Consider the following 23,835-nt stretch of genomic DNA (forward strand, 5'->3'; position numbering starts at 1 on the left):
AAGCCTTTTAGCCCATGCCCTTGGCGTTTGCATACTCTGTGTCATCGGGAAATTCAAGATTGCACCGGGTCAAAAGTGCGTCAAGAGCGCACTGGAATGATGTTACGCGAAAAAGATCTATACAATCCCGCGAGGCGATTTGGTGTAAAATATTCGGCGCAACATCGCCGTTGAATTAAAATTCAGGAAATGGGTTTCCCATAACACGTGTCCTTGCTCGAATTTCGCAGTCGTGGAATTCGGAACTAAGAACAAGAGTTCGGATAGAACGAAAAAAAAAATTCACTGCACTTCGAAAAAAATAAAAACAAAAAACAGATAGCAAAAAACAAACAAACAAAATCTCATTTTGTAAGGGATACGCTACTGCTAGAGTTCCCTTTCAAGGAAGTGAACTCTTTTCCTATCCTCTCAGCGCTTTTCTGTTTGGTCTCCGGGACTATACAAGGCAGAAACAAAAAATGCATTAAAAAAGACCGCTCCCAGGATCGCTTTGTCCTTCGCGGCCTGGCCCGAAATCTCCCCTCAATAAAATCACGCAAAGGGTTCAGCCGCCCCCACCCCGTACTCTCCCTTTGCTAGCTCGGTCTTATGGCGGACCTGCCCGGCCTCGAAGAGAATGTGTTTCTTTAACTTGCCTTTCCCCTCGAGCTCCCACGCCAAAATCGGCTTGTTCTCTGAGCAGCTTCAACGACCCGGTGTCTCCATCAAAACCCGCACACGTCACCGCTTTCGGTGTACGCTCCTAGTTTGTGCTCTTCGTGCACCCTTGTTTTTTGTTTTTATGTGTTTCTTTTTTTACTCTATACTCCCGATTGTAATGTGGCCATAAAAGCGACATGCATAAAAAAGAAAACAACGGGCATACAGAAAAAAAACGTTAGCAAATGGAAGTTTTTCGATTGAGACAGCTAAACTCTTAAGACACTTCCCGTTCACACCACCGGTTTACCGAAAACCTTATAATTTATCCTAGTACACTTTGTCTTTTGGGTTTGTTTTTACCTTTTGCTGCTCCGTCTAGTTAGAAAGAAAGCGGGAAATTCAAAATAAATGGAACAACAGATTGGAAACTTAGGTCGACAGATTTCGTTCGGTGAAATGGCGAAGCAGCGTGAGGGGTTTGCTCCTCGACCAGATATCTTGTGATCCCGTGAGAGAAGCTACGAAGATTTCTCGCGTAAGCGAGTCGAGAGCTCTGCTGGATTTCCATCCTCGGTTTCACTCCAAGTACAAGCACAAGATCGCGTCGCCATTGGTACTCGTCGTCTTTTGAGGGTTTGCTATCGCCTCTGCTAAACCAATGCCGCACAGACAAGGGCGCAGGATTACGGCGCGTTCGCTTAGCTTTGTTGAGTTCGTCTTTCATTGCAAACGCGCACAAAAACCAAGACGAAAGCATTGATCATGCACTTTTGTCATTGCTTGATAGGCACCACCTAAACGCATAGCGTTGGCAGCCGTCGGACTTAAAAGCGAAACGGAGTATAGATTTTTGTATCGCTTATCACCCGGGTGAAAATTGTTGAGTCACTGAGCACAGCAGATCAACAGCGCATGCTCAGAGAGCGTTCCACTACCCAGCAGACAGAGATGGCAGCGCGCAGAATACGATTTTTTTGCAAAGGTCTTTATAGAAGGATGGTGGCTTTTCAACAATTGTGCTTGACCAGCTCGTAAAAAAAAGAAAAGGAAGCACCTTTTTTGTTTTTTTATCAGTTGCAGACTCGTTTGTTACGTGTGTTTGACCGACGGGTTACGTAATGAATATTGTCACTAATAGCTTAAATAAACGCCGGGAGCAGCTTGCTGTGTTCGCGCTCATTGCTTAGCTTAGGCCTGCTTATCGGTCGATGGTGCAATTTGATTGGTCGTGGGGCGATGATAAGATGTCGGGGACTCGCCATGCCGTGTGCTTTACTCCCACAAATAAGGTGTAGTACTGACACCCCTTTGTCCCGTATATAACACCCCAAAACTAGACACTTCGGCGTTCAGTACACCGATGTTTATCACTTACAATACCAACTTTTACGAGCGGTTTGATATCTGTGCGATATAGGTTGCTAAATAGCTAATGTGCGTATGAAAGAGTAGAAACAAAAAGTCTGGCGTTTTAGCGGCAGGACCAACAAAAACTCGAGAGTTTTTTCTGCAGTCTTTAATGCATTCATTAGCCATTTTTATAAATCGTATCACTCGACTATGAAACCGCTCGTGAAAGTACGTCACTGGACTGAACGCCGAATTTTAGTTTTTGGGGTGTTTGTTATGATGAGACAAGGGGTGCAAGTGCTACACCTTCACGATTTCTGAGGGTGTTCTTAAGCGGTCAGCCACTGTTAGAACGTCCAGAGAACAAACATCGCGTGTCTCGCGCATTGTGGGAGTATATGATGAACGCTGACGGTGTAAAATCGGCACCAGATCGCACGACTGCTTGTAGGGGGGTTGAAGGAAACTCAACGCTTCTGGCTCTATATATCTTGTGACGGCTGTACTTTGTTTTAATTTTAAAATAAGGGTAAGAAAACATTTTAAAAATAATGTTTAAATTTATTTAAATTTGACAAGTTTTTTTTTCTTGCACATTCAAAAAGAGGTCTAAAAACCTGTCTGGAATGAGAAACATCTTAAAGATTATCTGGCAACTATTGCATAGCACTCTTTTAATCAAGACGATCCCGAGACGTTGTGCGCGTTTCTTCCACGTGTGTACTTTCAAGCGCCTGTGTTTTTGAAGGACAAAACGGCGACACTGGATGCTGTTCTTTCATTCAATGATGGATGCATCGCACGAGATAATGCCTTGGAGTCCTGTGGATTGAACTTTGGGTGCAACACCATCAAGTGGCTGAGGGATGTTGACCGTACTCGAATATGCTTTGCGGACCGAACGATACGACAGGTCACAAAATAGGCCCGACAAGCAAAAAGATAAGCCGAAAAACGAAGACATGTTTCTAACAATGACTACCAAGCTGGAGGCTACTGAAGAAATGACTCTGAGGGAGTTGATGCAAATAGAAATCTGTTATTAACCTGTTTTTTTTTTTTTTGCCTTAAACTCAGTTATCACAAAAGAGTATTTTTCAGTGCTTAGGAAATATTATTTCCGTAACCACTCCGTAGACAGGGTTGATTATATTTTTATTTGTGCCCTCTACATAGATGTTGAAACGCACCGAACTAGAATTAAAAATATGCAGCTAACAGTTTTTTTGTCTTTCACATTTTTACTACACTAAGAAAGCTAAGATTTATATACTAAGAAAACAATTGATAAAACAATGTAATTTTTAGTTGGTTTGAATAATTCTAGCTCAGAAGAAAAAAAGCCTTATATGTCCCATTACGCGAAAAGGTGTCGGCGTTGTGCCCAAAAGATGGCCATAAAAATGCGTCATCAATTTCGCGCCGCTCAAGGTCAAAGCGGACGCGCCTCAGAAAAAAATAAAACGCAAAGAAAAGCTCGGCAATGCAGATGCTTCGCCACGGAACTCGTCGTGAAGCCGGCGGGGTTCTTCGCGCATGCGCAGTGGGGGAGTGTGACGTCACCGCCGGAGTGGCGCGTGCAAAAGAAAGACGTGACGCGCTGCTTTGAAGGAATGCGCTGCGTGTAGGAATGCTTTTGCATTCGTTCACGTAAACAGTCCTAACTGTACCTGCCGAATTTTTTTCGTTTCTGTTTTCTGACCATAGCGTGATTTTGAGACACGATCGGCTTTTTCTCGGAGTATTCCTTTTAATATTCGTTCTTTGAGTGTGGCATGTCCACTCCATGGACATTTTTACCTGAAACACCCAATCGAGCCCTTTCTTTTTCAGGTGAACCGTCAGGTGGTGCGTCACAAGCTGTATTATCCCTCAAGTTGTCCAAAACTCCAAAGTATGGGACGTCGACTTGGCATTCCATTCTTAGGTCGGACCACAACGAAGCGCGAAGAAACGTTTTGAGCTCATTTTGTTCGCGATAGTACGAACGTGTTCTTAAAAACAATAGCCATAGTAACAACCGGTAAATGAGCCCGAATATTGACTGCTCCGCCCCGGTCTCAGATTAAAAAGTGTAGACGGGTCGCTTCGGCATCGAAGTTACGCTCAAGCTCTATCGAGCCGGGCACTCGCATTCTCTTAAGAGGGACGAAAGGCGGAGAAATCGACCTGCTTCAACGCAGCGTTACGATATATCTCTCCGCGAAACACAAAATACAAACAGCGCGAAATGAACCGCGTTGCTCGAACAGACGCGATGCAAACAAGGTGTCTTCTAAAAACAAAATCTACGAAAAAAAGAAAATACTTAGTATGGATCCGAAGCACTCGATACAGAGTTCCTTCGCTTTGAATATCGAGTTTTGGTGGTTTTTTTTTTGTTTTTTTTTATTTCATGCTATTCAGTCGAAGCGTGGGTCATAAATAACAATAACCGGATGACCCGATAAAGGCAGAAGTGGACAAAACACAAAATGGCAAATGTCACTCTTTTCCTTTGATGTCGAAACGCTTTGTGGAAAACAAAAGAACGCTAAATCTTAGTTTTATTTTCTCCGCTATATCATTAGAGGAGCGCACACGTCGTGTTTTTCTTTATTATTTTTTTTTGTTGAAGCTTCGCAAGTTTTCCTGTCTTTCGTGAAAAAGATAACGGCGACGAAGGTTATAAATTGACGCGACCAACGGTGGAGCTGTTTCCTGGTCGTTCATCGTCCACGCGTCGTCGTTGCTTCCTACCGATGCGCAAATAAAGTTGTACCTCGAAACTAAAAAAAAAAAAAAAAAACAACGACGCGGATATCTAACATGACGGCATTAAAATCAAAGATACTCAGCGACGGTTCGCAGCATTTGGGACCCGAAACCACGCTGCGACGAGTCGACGCGGCAAGCGCGCACGGACGAATTTGAGGAGTCAGATGAGTTGTTTCGAGTTTGCTTAACTTCTTTGGGTTTTGTTTTTGTTTTTTTGGCAGAAGCGTTTTTTTGAAAGTTTAGCGAGAGACCATCAGCCGTTCCGTGACTCCGCCGACAAGGAGAAGCATTTTCATCTTGTATTGTTTGTGTTGTTTCGCGTCATTACCTAGTTATCACTTATGTGTTTTTTTTTTAGTACCGTTGAATGGCACGTAAGGGTTGCCTGTAAACAGAAAGGCAAATCTGGGTACCACGCATCGGACTTGAAAGCTGTCGTCATCATTACCTTAGATGTCTGAGGCGTGTGCTTACTTGTCATACTGCCATCTGCTTTTCATTTCTGTTTTTCTTTGTTTGTTTTTTTTAAGGGGGGGGGGGGGGCGTTCTGCCGCTTTCGCGTCATCGTCGAGTCGTCTGCTTTCACTTCGATTCTTCTCCTGCGTCGGTTGCCAATTTGGTTTCATGGCGGACCCTTTTTTTTTCCCGTCTCATATTTGAATTCGAAACTTATTGAATACATTTTTTTTTAATTTAAACAAATAAATAAAGTAACAAAAGACGAATTCAACGTTCGGAAAGTTGCTTTTTGTTTTTGTTTTTTTTAGGCCTTCCACCGAGACCTCTGAGGTTGCGGGCTCGTTGCTTTCCCGTTAGGCCTAACACGACGGATAGTTCGGATTCTTGCTCTAACCGTGATGCACCGCGGAAGAAGCCTGAAAAAACGAAGAAGTTTCGACTCGATGACGTGATAAGCCCGTCGTGGTTTTCTTTCTTTACTCTTTTTTTTCTTTTGACGTATAAACGTTTTTACGACGAGGTAGGTTGAAAGCTGTGTGTTCCTTGTAGAATGTGTCGTGACTGAGCTGGGCACATTATCTCTGTGCGTGTGTCTGTGTTCGTGCGACGTCACGTGACTTTATGACGTCGCAAGACAGTGACCTCACACGATGTCACGTCGCGTCACAGTGATGTTCTGTCCTTCGTGACGGTTCTTCGCGACGGTTTTCTTACACAATCACGAAGATAAAACACTCTGTGTCGCCCGGTAACGTTGTCCCGTCCATTAAGGGTAGAAAATGACCTCTTTTTCTTAGTGCTACCTTCGTCCCGTATTCATAAACGACGCACCGCCCTCCACCAAAGTCTCGAAAAGTATACACAGTGAACAGCTTTTGTTTTCGAAGGGGTTCTGTCTAGCGAACGGTATTCATGCGCGGTAATCACGATCGAAAGGAAAGGATCTTCCGACATGCTGGTATTGGTATTGAGCGCCAGCGCGTGCGCTCGAGCCCATATTAATTAGCCCGAAGTTTCAGCAAAGTGCGTCCGAGGTAAAACCGAACGCTGCCGACTGTTTACCCTTGACGGTGCGGGCGTATGCGAGAGAATACTTGATGCGGGCGTTTACTGACACTAACGGTGGTAGCTTGAAGCTAGAGCCGCACTTCTGATGTATTATACAAAAGACGCGGTGTCGGTGCAGACACGTATGGTAAATTTACCTGCGGACTCGCTTTAAGCATATTCCATGCATGCTTACTTTGTACATATTCATGCACGGAAAAATGTCTCCGCAGCAAGTGTTTGTATGGCCCATGAGGCAGGCCTCTTATAAAAAAAAAAAAAAAAAAACACGAGTCAGACAAAAAAGAATGACTGGACTTCAATTAATAAATACTGAACTTCTATTAAAGCTTGTTTTACCTTTTTTTGTAGTTCAAAGTCTTGTGTACACGCGGAGAGAATTAAAACAGCCTCGGTCGCTGGTGTATTAGTGAAACGCAATCAGTTGGCCGCCCGCATTCATCATGGCTGTTTTTTTTTTCTTCCTCCGAACAAGAACAGAACCGTAGGTGGCACGTTTACGCTCCTGTCAATAGCGATTACTACTTGACTGAGCACGGCTAGAAACGATAAGTACGACTGGTCTTTCCGAGCAATGTTTCCTAAAAAAACGCACTTTAAAGCCGGGGTCACACTGAACATATACGTCGTACAAAACGATAGTCTGCATATATATAGGGTGGTTCAAGTCACCAGGCTCGATATAAAATGGACCGTAAAAATCGACGCCCGCATGTAGCCTTCTAATCTTTTCGTCAATGATGTATTTCACGGGTCGGTTTTTTCTTGTAAAATTACAAAGCGTAGCTCTCTTTCTGTAAAAAGGTAGGGCCAAGAAACTTGTCAGGGTCTATGGCGGGCGGCGACCCAGACGACCAAGTTCAGTAGCGGGGTGTGTTTGGCGTTCGTATTGATAGATGACGTTGGGAGCAGCGTCTGAAGGTGCAGCCGACCAGCGAAAGATAGCAGACGATACGCAGACGAAATCCGCTGGCACCAAAAGCGCCGCCGTTATGCAGACGCGAGTTTTTTTTAACTTTAAGTTTTGCTTTTTTTGTTTGCATTTATTTTTTAACCGAAGGTACATTTTTAAAATACTATATATATTTTCATAAACCACGGTGATCGTGAGCCGTCGCGATAAGGACGTATAGCGCCATCTATCAACACGAACGCCAAACACACCCCGCTACTGGACCTCTGTCGTCTGCTTTGCTGCCCACCGTAGACCCTGGAAAGTTTCTTGGCCTTATTTTTGACAGAGAGCTACGCTTTGTGATTTTACTAGAAAAAAACGACCTGTGAAATGCCTTTGTCGAGAAGTTTAGATTGCTACGTGCAGGCATCAATTTTTACGGTCCATTTTAGATCGAGCCTGGTAACTTGAACCACCCTATACTTGTCGCCGCAATATTTGTGGTTTGAATGCCGCGTGTACAAGTTTCTCTTTGGACGCAGTGCCACGCAGCATTCGAAGACGAATCTCGCGATAACTCGCGTCCGAATCTGTATGCACGCTGTCTTTTGCATGATGTATAAGCAGTGTGACCCCGTCTTTACTGTCTCTGCAAACCTATTTACGGTTACGCTCTTACGTAAGTGAGAGATTTGAAAAAAATCAGCGTAGAAGTCCAACAAAGCCCCGAAATATTCGAGTCAAGAACGGTGTTAACACCAAGTTTTGAAATTCACCCGAAATATTGTTTCCGGAGATTAAGGTAAGCTGTTGAAGTACCTAATCAAGAGTTCGCTGTTATCTCTAAAAAAACTACCACCAAACTAATTCTGGCGACCTTTGAATGTTCTAAGCAGAAAAGCAGGAGGGCGAACAAAGCACATTGACTTCATTGACTTCATTTACTCGGTCTTGCACGATCTTACCCACCACAGCAGCAGGGTAACCCTAGTGGTTACTACGAAGTTTATCACTTGCCTTCGGAGCTTCTTAAACACAACTTATGGTGTCATGGAATAAACGCTAGTAAGTTTTGAAACGTTAAGATGCGATTTATTAAGCGAAAACGTTTTCAGAGACAGTCGTTGAGCGAACAGGGGAAAAATTGGATCTTATATTGTACCAACAAAATAAATTGTAATGGACACTTTAGAGGTGATTCAGGCTTTCAGGTTATTTTTGCGAAAAGATTGCGCTCAAAAATAGATTTTTTTTAAACTAGCCATTACGTTGCCGTTGAAGTAGGCTTTATAAATATAATATGCAATATAATAATGATCTATTGACCTAGAACCATTTTCGGGTTACAAACGTTGGCAATTTGAGTCTAATAATTTCTACATGGGAGACAGTTTTAGGAGCGACTCTGCTTGAAGAGTAGTAGAGGACGCTAAAAGGTATTACTGACGCTTTTGTTCAAACGCTGGTGCTCGCAAAATACGATTATTAAAAAATATAGAAGAAAAAAAAAACAAGACAAAGTTAAAGTTCAGTACTGAATATAGTAAACGCTAGTAAATATTTGATAATTGAGAGCTCTTTTTCAATAAACGATTAACCAAACGACCGATTTCACCTTACACTTAAATGTGTAAATAAAATTTTTCGGTTTTGAGTGTGCAGCTTATACCTATATATCTTTGGCCTGTAGCTGCCGTGGTTTCCAGGAAGAATCACTCTTGTAATCTGCGCGGCAGTACACAACTTAAGATAAAAATAAATAGAAAACTACAACATTTAAAAAAAAAGTATTTGGTTGCATTCATCTGCTACATACAACGCATACGTTCACGTATTTTGTCATTAACGAAGAGTAGGTTAGGTAGCCCTTGCGTCGCGCGATGAAAATTTATTGGTAAACTGCGACGAATGTTTGGTGTATGCACTTTCAGCTCGACTCCTTGCGTGTTTCTGGGTTCGAAACAAACAATCGAACGCTGAACTTGGAACATTTTGTTAGTGAAAATGCGGCTTTACTTTTAAGTATGAATTCGAGAAAGACAGTGGCCTATTTGAGGTTTGCTAAAGTTAAAGTGTAATCAACGTTATTCATAATATATAAGGAACACGGTCGTTGGTTACTACGTAAAATACTGTTACAAGAAACTTCAAAAAACACGGATCAATGTTAGTTTTTTTTTTTTTTTGCGTTTTTAGAACATGTTTTTATGTGCTCTTTGATTGGCTCACTGCTCCGAGCACGCGCTGTTCTCTAGGCAGGGTTAGCGTTCGGCAATATTCGTTACCTAGCATCTTGTCCTCAAGAGCCAATCCGACGCTTCTAAGACAGAGCGGTGGTTAAGAAACTAAATCCGACCGTTTACGCCTGCTCGTGTCCAAATCGTCACCAGCGCGTCACCATACCAGCGTCGGGCACGTCTTGGAACAGAGGTTATTGATATAATGTGAGCGAGCGTTTTCCATGGACAGAAATAAAAAAAATATTCCGCTGCAAACGTCGAGAACGACGCTTAGAGGACGATATCTAGGACGACGTCAAAAACCACGCCTAAAGGACGACGTCTAAATTGTGCACACGATTGAGCGTATTTTTTATGGCTAGCTTTCGGGCACAACGACGCCGAATGTTCGCGTAGTGGGACGAGCAAGGCTTTTGCCTTAAAACAAGAAAGAGCTTAAATACATTCGCCGCCGGCACGTCGCAGCATAACGCCAACACACTGTTTGCAAACATGCCCGTGTTTTGCGATGTGTGCTCGGCGTGTTCGCAGCAACCCGATTTGCATGGGGTGTATGCGCTGTGCCAACAGCAGCACCACCGCAGAGATTTTCAAATTTAGGAGTTTCGTTGTGCCAAACCAACGAAGGGCATCTGGCACGCCCCAGCGGAGGGATGAAGTTTAATTTCGACTACCTGAGGATCTCTTGACGTGCAATCGAAATCTCGGTTACAGGGCGCCTTCTCCGGGCCTTCGTCGGATTGCGGCCACCTCGGCCGGGATTCGAACCCGCCACCTAGAGCTACGTAGGCCAGCACTTTGCCTTGGAGCCGCCGCAACGCCGTGACGTAATAGGCGCCTGCTGGTGTATAAACTGACTTTTTTTCTTCTTTGTGCGCATGTTCACAATTTGGGTTTTTAATTTTGTTTCAGCCTAAAATAACTTCGCCAACCTCGGAGTCGCGTTCATCAGCGACACCTGTTGGAGATAAACTCATATCTTAATTGTTACGTCTACAGCCAATACATATAAGCCACGATTAAAGTATCGGCACTCCATTGCCGGATTACATTGTGGGTTGCACCATTTTGGTACTTAGCGCAGAGCGGGCGTAATTGACAGTAGTTACAGTTTCAAAATGTCTCTTCTTGTGTTTTAGACACGATATCGGGGTGCTCGGGTGATATTGCTTTTCACAGTCCGCCACGGTTTTAAGACCTCCTCAAGACCAAAGATACGTTTCTGCTATTTGAAATTAAGGTTCGGATAACTGGTAACAGTTTTTTTAGACACTAAAATGAGTGAAGTCTCACTATTCTGAAGCGCAACGTATTTAGAGACCCTAGTCACATCCACACTGCAGTCAGCTGGAACCTTGGGCGAGTTGATAAACACTTAAACATGGTACCAAAAAGGGCGCTCACGAAAACAGAAAAAAAAAAACCACAGAGAATCACACAAGCACACAAGGGCTGCCTCGCGATTGAGGTCTACTTTTCTCCTATTCGCGTAATCACTCATTTGCGAGTCAACGTTTGTGTGCCGTGTGAGTTACTCCGCTTCATCTTCGTCGTCTCGCGCGTCATTTTTTTTTTTTTTTTCTTTCTCGCGTTACATCGAACGTCACGTCTTCATCGGTTCACCGCGAAACCGCTATCCAAACCGCCAAAGCCGCCTCGTGTACCGCCCTTCAAAGAGGTCGTCAAACAGAGCCGGCGTATTTGCCAAGGCCACCGAATAAACGAGTCGGAACGACGAATCAGGGAGGCAGGGGGTGACCGCGACATTCACTGTCAGATCACGAGTTGGCTCCCGGAAACACGAACGGGAGGGGGACTGACTCAATTAAGTTGGACGGAGGTTAACCCGTTTAAGCGGTGGCTGCATGCGGCGGAGCCGACATCCACTGCGGAGAATCCCGCAGTAGTGGAGCATTACGCTATTTGCCGGTTTCTCTCGACCGTGGGACGCGAGCGCGTGGGTGGGACGCAACCATGTAACGTTTGCATCGAGCATGAAGCGGCACAGCAGCTTTCGATTATGCGCAATCTACGATGGTTTACAACCATGTGTCATCCATAGAATTAATATAATGATATAGACGGAAAAGGTACCATGCCTTTTGGCCTCTTCGGAACAGCCGGGACAAGACGTGGACAGAGGTGGCACTGACTGGGCCATATGTTGCTGGCGACGCTTTGATATAGACGAAAAAATAAGAAAAAAATCACTTCCGAGGTCAGGTTGGTCTCATGTTCGTTTAGTTTTAATTTGCACAAAAACACCGGCGTCGTGCATTAATAAAAAAAAAAAAAAAGAGTTGACAAGCACTCCATCAACTATAACTAGTCGCGGCAAAATGAACACGCCTGACCTATTGTCCGCCACCTTTTACCCCATCGCTTTCCCGTTTATCTCCCCGAGACTGCCAATGTTAGAGTTCACAATGTGCCGCGTTTTGTTTTTGTTTTTGTAACCCAGAGATGCAAGCCTCTTTCTACGCGCGGTAACCAAGCGCCTGAATGATCAAAAAAAAAAAGAGCCACATAAAAAAAATAAAAAAAATAAAAAAAACAGCTGGCGTTCTTAGTGTTTTGTCAAAACTATAACACCGCATTTATTGTTTGGTTTACGTTAATTTATTTCTCTAATGTGTATGCACCAATAAAATCCTGCCAGCTTAGCGTCCGCGATCAACGTGAGAACACGTAATGACGTACAATCGAAACGCGACACAAAATTATTCGATTTTGCAAAGCCAGGGGCGGCTGGCCAAACTTGAGAGCTTCTGACCTATATTCCGTTTAACCATCAGCTGACAGCACGCTGGAAGCTACGCGATAATTGGACCAATCATGCGTTTCTATTTTTGCCACACGGGCACGCTCCCGCGCATATCCAAGCGCAGAGACCGGAATCAGGTGATAAAAGGGAGGCGTACGATTGGTTTGCCGAACTGCGTAGCCTTCACCATATTGTCAGTTTAAGAGGGAACAGGGTTTAGTAGATGCCTGCGGCTTAATGGAGCTCCCACTTTCGCTTCCTCGTTAAAGTATGTGCTTGCCTAAGGGAGCGGTCTTAGGAACGACCTCTGAAAATGAACGCGACACCCGGAGTTCTTTATCTCCGGCGGAACACGGACCCGAAGCGCGTAGTTCTTTGAGTGGTGTACTCAGAAAAGCCTGCTTTTGAGTTGTCTAGTTAAAGTATTTAAGCGGAAGGGACTTCAAACTTGGCTGGCCTAAACTCATATACTATTAATTAATGAAGGATTCTTTAAAAGGGACGTCCATCCAGACTCTAGATAGGGACCCAAAGTTTCGAGGACTACTCTTTCAAAGCGCAGCTCTTAGGCGCCCGTTCCCAGCTTGAGCGGCGTCGCCGTCGCCGTCGCCGTCGGCGTAACCGCGAGTAACCCTCGTAACCCTCGTGAGGGTTACGAGGGTTACAATGGTTACTTTCACTAGGGTTACCCTCGTAACCCTCGTAACCCTCACGAGGGTTACGAGGGTTGGTTACCCTCAAAAGGGTTACCCTCACGAGGGTCACGAGAGTTACCCTCACAAGGGTTATGAGAGTTACCCTCACGAGGGTCACGAGAGTTACCCTCACGAGGGTCACGAGAGTTACCTTCACGAGGGTTACTAGGGTTACCCTCACGAGAGTCACGATGGTTACCCAGGTCACGTGACCCCCCTCCCAAGGTCACGTAACCGCCCCGAGGTCACGTGATCCCCGTTGACGTCATCGCCACTGATGACGTCATCAGTGACGTCACAGATGACGTCATCAGTGACGCCACGGATGACGTCACCGGCATCCGCATCATCACTGATGACGTCATCAGTGACGTCACTTGTGACGTCATCAGTGACGTCACTGATGACGTCATCAGCATTGTCACGTGACCCCCCAAGGTCACGTGAACCCCCCGCCACCCGAGGTCACTTGACCCACCCCCCAGTGCCCTTCCCTCCTCCTCCTCAAGAGCTGCGCTCTAGTTCTGCGTTACAGGGAGTTGTAAACGGCTTTCATTTTTTTGTTTAATAGTTTACTTGTTTATCAACGCGGGGAATGCACTACAAAGGAGCCCCGTACTTCCAGAAATTTATTCGCCTGTCTTTGTGTCCGCGAAAACTCCACCAAGATGCGTAGTAGTCTGGGCATGTCCGCGCACAACCGGTTTCGTTACCATGACAATATGAGCGAAACTAGATACAGGGAACACTTACTCACAATTGAGATTATATACTTATTCGCAACAAGAATCAACGCCTGAAGATCTCAATATGCACTTAAACGCTCGACCTCTGAACAACGTTTTATGCTTGCACTTCGGTTCACTCGCTTCTCGTTGAAAGCAGACGATCGCTCGTTAAATGCTTCATTCTATGCGTCCTAGAACTTTGCATGAACAATTCGCCGACAATTTTTTTTTCTGTCCAAACAATTTGTATGGAGCTTTCGTTGTTTTCGGTGTGTGCGGGAAAATTAAAGGAGAGTAGGAGACGAGAAAGTCAGGACGTCGGGGGGAGCTCTGGTTGAAATGGTTCGTGGGTAAACCTAAAGATGGCTGCCTTTGTCAACTCTGCACTCGTCGCATACCGAAAAAAAAACTTCGAAAAGTAACGACCGAAATAAAGAAAAGCGAAAACCTCGAATGGAAGCCTCATTAGAAGAATGAAACCCAAGCTTCACGGAACTGAAACTGCTGGTGCAGCTCTATTTTTCTTCACCCAGAACCCAACGTGCACTGAACTACCTACGCAACTACTTCGCGTGTTTCTTTTTCGGGAACCGTACCACTTGTATTGTTTTCCCTCATCGGTATCGAGACGTAATCCAAGCATTCCTGTCACGAGCATATGTGCCCGGGATGTCAAGTAATTCAACGGCCGTGTTCTGTCTTCTTCAATATAATCCCCGATCAACGCTTATCTATTTGCCGGACGTCAAGAATGGACACCGAAAACATTGAATTTGAAGACAAAAAAGGAAAGCCAACCGGAACGCCCGAAATTTGAAGAAAAATTAAACCCGAATGCACAAAACCCTAAATATGATTGATGATACCCTTCTCGGCAAGAAGGCTCCTTGAATTATTTTTGTTTTGTTTTAGGTTTGGTTTCTTCTTGTATATTTTTTCAAATAGTACCTCGTGAAAGCCTCCTATGGGCAGTCGATGCATCGCAGAGAAGCTATACATGTTAGCTGAATGCTAGCCAAAGCTAAACTGGTACACCTACTCAACGTGAATTCAATATAACAAAAAAATAAGAACAACGTAATATGAGCATGTTTGTGTGTCTTGTGATTGCGAACCTCTTCGATGACCTCGACATCGAGACGTCAAACTTGATTGCCAGAACAAGCACCACGAAGACAGGCTCCTCTGACCAGAAGGATAGCACCTTCCGCCGAGACGACGAACGCGATTGGTAATTGCCTTGGTAGCGCCGTCCACTCTTTCAGCGGTAGGATCCATTCAGCGCAAGATTCATCCCATAGAAGAGAAGAAGGAGAATACACGGCGAATATATATCTCTCATCACTTCCAAACGCCGTTATGCCTTAGATAATTGCAGCTTTACCAGTCCTCCTCCTTACCCCGGGGTAGCAGGCCAAGCTAGGAAAGAAGGCGAAACGAAAAAAAAAAAAAAGCACAGAAATCGATCTGCCCAATTCCGTAGCACGCTATGAAAGGAATAGCTCCGAAAAAATACAAAAAAACACCCCCAAAACATAAACGCAGTGGAAGGCATAGACGGCTTTGTGGCTTTGCGAATGCCGAGCACGTGCCGCTGTCCTGGGTCCAATTACTGATGCCCCGATTCTGCGGAACGAACACCCGAACTGGGAAGCGCAGATTTTTTCTTCTTTGTTGGAGACGCGATTCGCCGACTGTTGGCGAAGGATTCGTTTAGTATGTTCACCGCTCCGGTTAATATAGGCGAACACCGTGTAATCTGGGATTTTCGATATAATGTGACACATGACCTATGGGCTTGGGGAACAGTGCCTCAAGAGTGCTACGCGGTTTCGTTGGTTTTACGAAACAAGAATGGTTGGATAGCGTATTCAGGAAGGGTATGAAATGCTTCCTGTCATTGTTAAGAATTCTAAATGATCGAGGTGAGAACTGTCCATGGCGAATAAAGTAAGACCATATGCATTAGTTTGGCCATTCTGGAAGAAGGTACTCGCAAGTGGTAGGTAATCAGCGGGATTTTCATCGACCGTCTTTGTATATGAAAAGACGGGGATTGTGCGGTCGAGCTTGTAATAGTTAATCATGATGTTAAAAACCTGAAACTGCGGTTTGGGGGAAAAAATAGGAAACTTCGAAGTCGAAGAAAGGAGACGTCTCAAACAAGGCTAAATCATTTTGTTCTTAGCCCGAAACTGAGGCAGGAAAAGAGGATCACGGGCTAAGAACAAAATGGCTAACATCCACCAGCTCGCCTGCGCACTCACTACATTATCAAGGCTCAATCGTTTATTTTCGCTCGCTCATTATATACCTCAGATGGACACCAGCAAATCCTCTCCTGGGCATACACTCGTTCAAAATGCACCGATTGGACGTTTGGAAACGTGTGAATGAGTCACAGAACGACCTTTTAGAGATGTACATTTTTTAGGTTTAGAGTGAAAAAGAATTTATACAATTTTAACAAAACTACACCAAAGGAAGGAACCCAGAGAGCTGTGCCAGCGACGGTGGTATATACAAGAAATATTGTGGCTATCAGTCGCGGAAATAGTTATTGGAACGTGCGTCTTAGCGAGACAAAAACCAATATCCAACAAGATGTTAAAGCACCCTAGAAAGCCGTTTAGATATACGAAAAAAAAGAAAACAAAAAAACAGAAAAGCTCGCCTATCTATCTTATGTGCGCCCAGTGCTAGAGTACGCCTGCACCGTTTGGGATCCTTCTCAGCAAAACCACATTGTTGCTTTAGAAAGAATTCAGAGTTGTGCCGCTCGGTTCGTTTTGGTGCGGTACGGCCGCTTTGAGAGTGTAACCGACATGATAAAAGAACTGGGATGGTCTACATTGGCATTAAGACGAAGAAATTTGCGCTTGAAGTTTTTATACAACATTTATAACAATAAAACTGGCATTAATAGCTCATTTTACTTATTACCACCAAATTATATCTCAAAAAGAAAAGACCACATTCATAAAATTAGAGAATACCGCACCAGGACGGAATTGGGCAAAAATTCTTTTTTTGTTAAAACAATTAAGGAGTGGAATGCCTTGCCCAGTGCGATTGTGTGTGCCGCGAATTCAGAAATGTTTTTTCAGAGTTTATTCGCCCCCTGCGATAATGCCTGATGGCGCTGCAGGACAATGATGAATAAAGAATAAAGAATTTGCCTAGATAAAAAAAGAAAAAAGGTAATGTCTTGTTGCGGAGGAATATCTTACTCTCCACAGTGATGGGTTCGGATACTGTGCGACAACAAGCCGTATTGCGCGGATGGCGGTCACTCAATACAAACCGAACAGGGTAAATAGGGAAACTTTTTGTTTTTTTTAGTTGCTGCACAAGGGTAACTGGACGAGGTAATGACATTAGAGAAAAATCGTGATCGTTTTTTTAAGGTTTCAAGAAGGTCGTTTAAAAATGCGCTCCCGAAACTAATTTAATATTAGGAACGATCGCCGCATAACAAATGCGAATTTAAGCCAAACTTCCGCACGACCTCGTAATAAAGGTTTGTTTTGACGAGGCAACCCCCAGCGTGTTTGCTGGTTTCTCTCTTGTGCTATATTCGGACTCCTGATACGACCAACCGACCATTTTTTAAGAATCGTCTTGAATGCTAGCGTAACGTGCAATGAATGCCACGACGTCTGGTATAATACGGATGTCCATCTTGTGCGCATGAGGCTGTTTGAGATGGAACAAAAGGTTTGGTCGCTGCTCGAAAAACAAAAACAAAAATTGTGCATCGACGTTTTTGTTAGGACGCTCTGAAAGCCACTCATCACAACCTGCAGACGGACCTTGGCAAATGTCGAGGCCAAAATCATAGTCAGGCAACACGACAGCTTAAAAAACCGCCCGGGGGGGGGGGGGGGGGGGGGGAGGAGTAAAGTTCCGCGAGCATGTTATTATCGCATCCAAACAAATTGCTGTATTTGCCGATATAAAAGAAAACGAAAATATAATCACGAGGTTTTATCATAAGAGGCCACAGTCTGCGTTTTTTAAGCTGCCACTTCTTCTAAAACTTGTAGCACGGTTAGGCACAGACTAAAAGCGGGAAACTCACGGCACACTTTGTGTGGTTAGCTGAATGAGCCGGCGGACGAGCACGCACAAAAATGGCGAACGCCGTGATGCTGCACTTTCGGCCTTGCTTGATTTTCCCTTTTTATAACACCAGCTGCGTTCTAGAGCGATATATGGTGAATATAAAACCATTTGGAGCTCTTCTTTCACTACAGAGCAGGACGAATGAGCACGGGACAAAGGAGGGACAACTGCTGCGTCATTGTTCGGCTTAGACGTGCGCGTCAGTGAACGCTCTGCGTCGAACTAACGCCTTCTAAAAAAATAAAGGTCTGCGCGATTAATATTATGACGTAAGCTGTTCGGCCACGCCTCATGAGACGCCAGACGGCCGGCTCGCAAGCGACGAAAAGCCGGACACTGGGAGTGCGCCGTCCAGGGGCCCTAAAGAACTCGTCAAACACAAAATTGGAGCCCAGACTTCGCGGAGCGCGCAAATGAGACGCCTGTGACAAAAGCACCAAGTCATCGTCGTGATACTCTACTCGATCAACTTCAGACTCGACTTTGTGTTTGACGAGTTTAGATCACCTGAAGCTGTTGGGAGTTCTGAAAGGAAACGCAACCTTCAGTTTTCTCCTCTCCTTTCTGCGACCAGTCTTTACGGTGTGTTTTCGAGTGTGCGATTGTGAGGGACAGTGTATCATAAGCGTTGTGTGCCGGGGTATTGGGGACATTGTACCAAGGAACCAAAGGTTCACATTTTCCATTTTTCAAGGGACCGGCAAAGAAGCGACCAAGGACGGAACCAAAACCCGCAGAAACGCTCGCAATTTACAAGCTCTTTGAAGGTATGTTAAGCGGTTTTGCAGCTTTCTTATGTCTTTGAACTTTTATATTGGCACTGTAGCCCACAAAAACAGTGTAGTGCTGAAGCACTTCGCTATTCGCCGCACTCTAAAAAATGCGTGTTTGATATTTGCAGGATGCATAAGGGCTTAATTTCCAAGTGTTTTGAAACATTCTGTTGATTTTATTTAGCATGCGAGCTAGTTGAACCGAATACTGCGCTCTCTGTTTACCTTGTCTAAAAAGTGACACACACAGACACACACACGCACGCACGCACGCTCGCAGGCAGGCAGGCACGCACGCACGCATGGACGCGCGCACACACACACACACACACAAAAAAGCGTTTCTGTCGCCAGTTTTACTCTCTACTCGATATCCCCATAGTACTTCCGAAGCAACGCATTATCAAGTATTCGTATTTATTTCCATCGGCGCCAACTCACACTACTTTCATTAGAGGTAGACGCTAGTGCCGCTAGATATTTACATAAAAGAAAAAACAAAAACAGCCATTGAGACTGGTATAACTGAGATATCACACAAACGTTGATGACTTGGATATCTGAGAAGTTGTTGGCCTCTACACATAGCATCGGTTAAAGTTCTATAGGGCATTAATATTGCATATCGCAAACCAAATTGTAAAAAAAAAAGCTTGCTCTTAGGTTTTAACTTTTGCTTCTTATTTTGATAAAAATGAATAAAAATCTTTTTTTTTTTTTTTTTTTTTTTGAGGGCAGGGGCGGTTGATTTATTAGCGCAATTTACTTTTTTGTCCTTCATATTGTTCCTCGCGGGCATTTACGTACACCTTATATTACTCTGGTGGACATAACGCTTTTTGGTGCCGGCTTTTCGTTACAGTATAACGCTACAGATTTTCATTAAGTTGGGCCGACAAAAACCCATATTGTGTACAAAACAGCGCCAAAGTCCAGAGGCCGCTCGCTTACCGTTCGGTCGCCGAGATGTCGGACCTTGCAGGGCAGGAACACGGCTTTTCCGGCGCTTGTGGTCACGTTGCGCGACGTGCCGTTGTCGAAAAACGGCGACGGCTCGGGCGGGTCTGGTGCCCTCGGTGCCCTCGGGCCCGAAAACCTCGACCGGTGAGAGTAGTGCTTGGACCGGCTGCTGTGCGCCTCGGCAAACCCTGCAGTAAAAAGACGCGCAGAAAAAAAGAAAAAGAACGAAAAGTTAGTTGACATTTCTGGGATTGCACTGTTGTTGTTTGTTTTGTTTTTGTTGATTTTGGGAAGCTATTGAAGTGATTGGTCAAGTTTTGCTTTTTTTATTGTCTCGTTTGGCACGGAGACAAAGAGGCGAATGTCCTCCAGGGGTAGCGTTTCCCGGTACACTCCGGGACTTTATCTCGAACAAGTCATCGCAGTTTTTTTCTTTTTCTTCTTCTCGGTATGCCACCTCGCGACATTATTTCGCACTATTGGGGAGGTTTGCTAAATCGACACAACGTGGCACTGCTGCACACTGCGCGAAACTAATAACGCAAAAATGTATTTTGCGTTTTGTTTTTCTATTTTATTGTAGAAGGGAACTGGCGGATACCAGAAACACCGCTTAGGTTAGCAACCTAACAGGGCACTTACCACCATCCTTGGTGGTAAGTGCTGAGATCTAGTGTTGCCAGATGGTCCCACCAAAAACCGCCAAAGGCTGGGAGGTATAGCCCAAATATAGCCAAAGCCATAAAAATTATAGCCCGACATAGCCGAGACTAAAAACAATTATTTTTAAGCCTTATATATTCACAATTTCTCACTCATACAATACACGCTATAAACTCCGTCTCAACCCTCAGATGCACCGCCTTTTGTGTACGTTATGTTAGTTGTAAGTTTTTCAAAAATGCTTCGAATGAAAATCCGTACAAAACTGGCCCTTCCTTAGGTTTTCAGAAGTACAACACACACAAAGACAGTTTGATTGTGAAGCCCGGGAGATGTGATCATACGGTATAAGAACAAAATAGAGACGCAGAGCAGTCAGAACACTGGGTGTTTCAAAGCAGAGCACCAATATCTTAGGTCCTTACCAATATCCCACCCGGCTCTTTTTCTTTGTGAAGAATATTAGTGTCACTCATTCATGTTCACGTTATTTCTGACTGTGTTCTCTTTCTTGGGGTGGGCAGCGACTGGAAGGTAGTCATGTGTTTAGCTGTGAAACTGTCGACTTCTTATTTTTACAAACTTGGGTGCCTAAGGATTCTCACAATGGGCACCAAAGCAGCATTTGGAGAGTTCAGTCTGCGTCCGGGCAGAGCCATATGCGTCCGGGTTCAAGGCGCGCTACCGGCCCTGTGGTATTAGTGCAATCTGTTTGGTTTGCTCGACTCCGCTGTAGGGAGACTGCTTGAACTCTGCAAGCATTGCTTCACTACGCATTGTGAAAACCCCGAAGTTTGTAGAAGTTTGAAGCCTTTCTCCTTCTTCTCCCTCCTTTCAACTGGCCAAAAGAGAAAATTTTTTTTTTCGAAACTGATTAAAAGATTGAAAATTAACTAGCTTAATTTGAGGTTCTCAAAATTCCGAACTTTGAGGTTCTCAAAGTTCGGCGTCGAACCTGAGGTTCAACAAAACTTCGCTGCATTTTATAAATAGCCCAAAATAGCCACAAGGCCAACCACGAAATTTTGGCGCCAACTAGAAAAAACTGTAGCCCAATTTGGCTATATATAGCCAAATCTGGCAACACTGCTGAGATCTGCACGCAGCGGCGATTCACGATTGGTCGGTCATCGGGAAAATTTATTATCACATTCAGCCTAGGAAATTACGACTTTTGCCAATAAAAAAAAAAAAAAACGCAAAATCAAACTACATTGTTGTTGGCTAACATAATATGCCACACCGTGGGTTTCTTAAGATGACGGTTGCTGTAGGTACTGTTGACACGTTGCACACCCTGTGAGGCGCCATTAAATCTGCCGATAAGTTGGCATTTTCACCGTCTTGTTCTTATTCGCAATGGCCACATTTTAAGTGCGCTTGAAAGGATTTTAAAGAAAAGCGCAGTGAAACAAGCCATAAAACGCGTGTTTTTTTATTTATTTTTTTATTACTAAATAAGGTAAAACCCGTGTTCCTTTCATGTTTTTCTTTATATTTGCGAAAGCATCAGTTTCTGCAAACGTTTCAAGGATTGAAAAATAAATAGATTTTTATTAGTTCAACGAGTAATAAAATCAATAAAAGCGACACTTCAAGGACTCAAAAATATGCAAATTCCTATTTGCGTGACCGAGTAATAAAATCCATAAAAGCGCCATCGTGCACCAATAAAAAAATTATATTTGTTTTCAAAATTCTTTTAGATGTACGTTATAGGGCGAAGGGACACTATTCTTCGGTCTGACCCTTCGTTGTGTGCTTAGAATTCATAGATCGCAGCGCCGTAAAAACAAAACGCCAACTCTGTAAACGTGACTGCACCTCCCGCGCGTGAAGACACTCCGTTCCTGGGGTCCCAAAAACTGACGCAGCTTTTGGCTAGCCTTCGATGGCTGGCGTCGTTTGCTGCGGCCGGGCGTAGAGTTTTACTTGGGCATTCTTACACGGGACGCCCTCGACCCGGGTGTGGAAACCGAAAACAACTCTGTAACCAATTTTGGCAACCAGTCTTGAAGAAGGCCTGTCTCAGGCCGAAACGTCGACTCACTAAACGAGTTAAATGCTCGTTTATTTGCCAGTAGATTGTCCTTCATGCATTTTTGTCGTGGGTTAGTTTGATTTAAATTCAATTCACAGATTACGCGACTTTTCAGAATAATCAATCTCTACGTTGTTTATAAGCCTGTATTGTCCCCTGCAGCCTTTTGAAGGACTCCCGAGACATGGTCGTAAAGAGTGTTGGAGGAAGCAACCCATCTGATGGGTCTTGCACCTGAGGGCGTACACGAACCGATCTCTCCATAGAGCCCACGTGGAGGTCCCAGCTACCCCGGGGACACAACACGGACTCGATATTTGGTGAACGGATAAGAACGGACCGTCCGAGAAATACCCGACCAAAACAAAATCAATACCGTCGAGTCATATTTTGATAATGCGCTTGACTTGACGTTTTTTTTTCTTTTTTTGTTTTTTTACCTTTTTCTTTTGTATCCTCTGCGGCGACTGTAGTTCATAAAACATCAAAAATACAGGAATAAAAAAAAACTACAAATGAAAAGAAACCAAATCAAATGCGTCGGACGAAACCGACGAGATTTAGAGTGACCCGTTTGGGAGTAAACACACAAAACAAAATAAGTTTTGTGGGCGTTGGTTGTAATAACACTTTAAAAAAAAAAGCTCAATTTGAAGCTTCCGTGCTACGAATTCCTGCGGTAACGCGCGCGTACACACACACACACACATACACATCTACACACGCGCAGATGCACGCACACACACACACACACGCACACACACACACACACACACACACACACACACACACACACACACACACACACACCCACATACATATACCCGCGGCTTCCTTGGAACCAAAACGATCCAAACATTTGTCCAAACAGGTTTTGTAATTTCTCACGCAGTGAATTCGTTTTCCTTTCTGTTCGCGTTTAATCATCGCAGTTTTGGCGAATATATCTATCTATCTGTCTATCTATCTATCTATCTATCTATCTATATATATATATCTATATATATATATTGGCGCCTATGTAATACGTTTGGTTGAAGCTAGGGGGAGCTCTGGTCGTGCCTCCACGCGTAAACAGCCCGGGGGCCAGGGTATTGGCTGGTGTCTGCCATGTTGACGGTGCAGAGCTGGCTTTGTTGGCACACGTCGGAAATGCAGAAAAAAAGATAGAAGAGAGGAATGTAAGAAGAGACGAGGTCAAGAAGAAAATATTACGTCGTCTGCAAACATTGCCAACACAAATAGGGCCCTTGCGTGCAGCCGCAGGCGCGGATGGTCTTCAGAAGAGCAAATGTAAGAAGAGAAAATTGAGAAATAGAGAGAGAGAGAAAAAAAAAGAGTACCTAAGCAAGACTAAGGTATAGCTTCACCCTGGCGTGGCGAGGGAAACATAAGTCAGCCGAACACGGGAACTACGGGAGCGCAACTGTCGAGTGACGTCAGCATTGAAAGCGGAAGGGGATGCCATCGAAGAGCTCGAGTTCTTGACAGAAACTATACCGTCGATAGGTTTTACTCACAGCTATGTGCAAACCCACGGTCCTCAACCAACCAACGGCTCAAAAGATTACAACGTCCCCCAACCTTTTCTTGTTACTACCTTTTGATTTTTAAATTCATTCATGCCGTTACGTTTACCCCCCCCCCCCCCCCCGCCCAAAAAAAAATAAAA

The 23,835-nt window shown here is 44.4% G+C and overlaps 1 protein-coding gene across 2 annotated transcripts in view; it reads right to left on the bottom strand.

Moving 5' to 3' along the window:
• The window catches only part of LOC8043300 (hemicentin-1), a 379,397-nt gene that overhangs the window by 67,302 nt on the left and 288,260 nt on the right, over positions 1 to 23,835 (bottom strand). For both annotated transcript variants that reach the window (XM_029984499.4, XM_029984498.3), the window contains exon 2: positions 19,451 to 19,647. In XM_029984499.4, coding sequence (XP_029840359.1) covers positions 19,451 to 19,647 — 197 coding nt within the window. The remainder of the gene's footprint in view (positions 1 to 19,450; positions 19,648 to 23,835) is intronic.

The sequence above is a fragment of the Ixodes scapularis genome, unplaced genomic scaffold (assembly GCF_016920785.2).
Source record: "Ixodes scapularis isolate PalLabHiFi unplaced genomic scaffold, ASM1692078v2 PGA_scaffold11__112_contigs__length_91849675, whole genome shotgun sequence".
NCBI classification, from domain to species: domain Eukaryota; kingdom Metazoa; phylum Arthropoda; class Arachnida; order Ixodida; family Ixodidae; genus Ixodes; species Ixodes scapularis.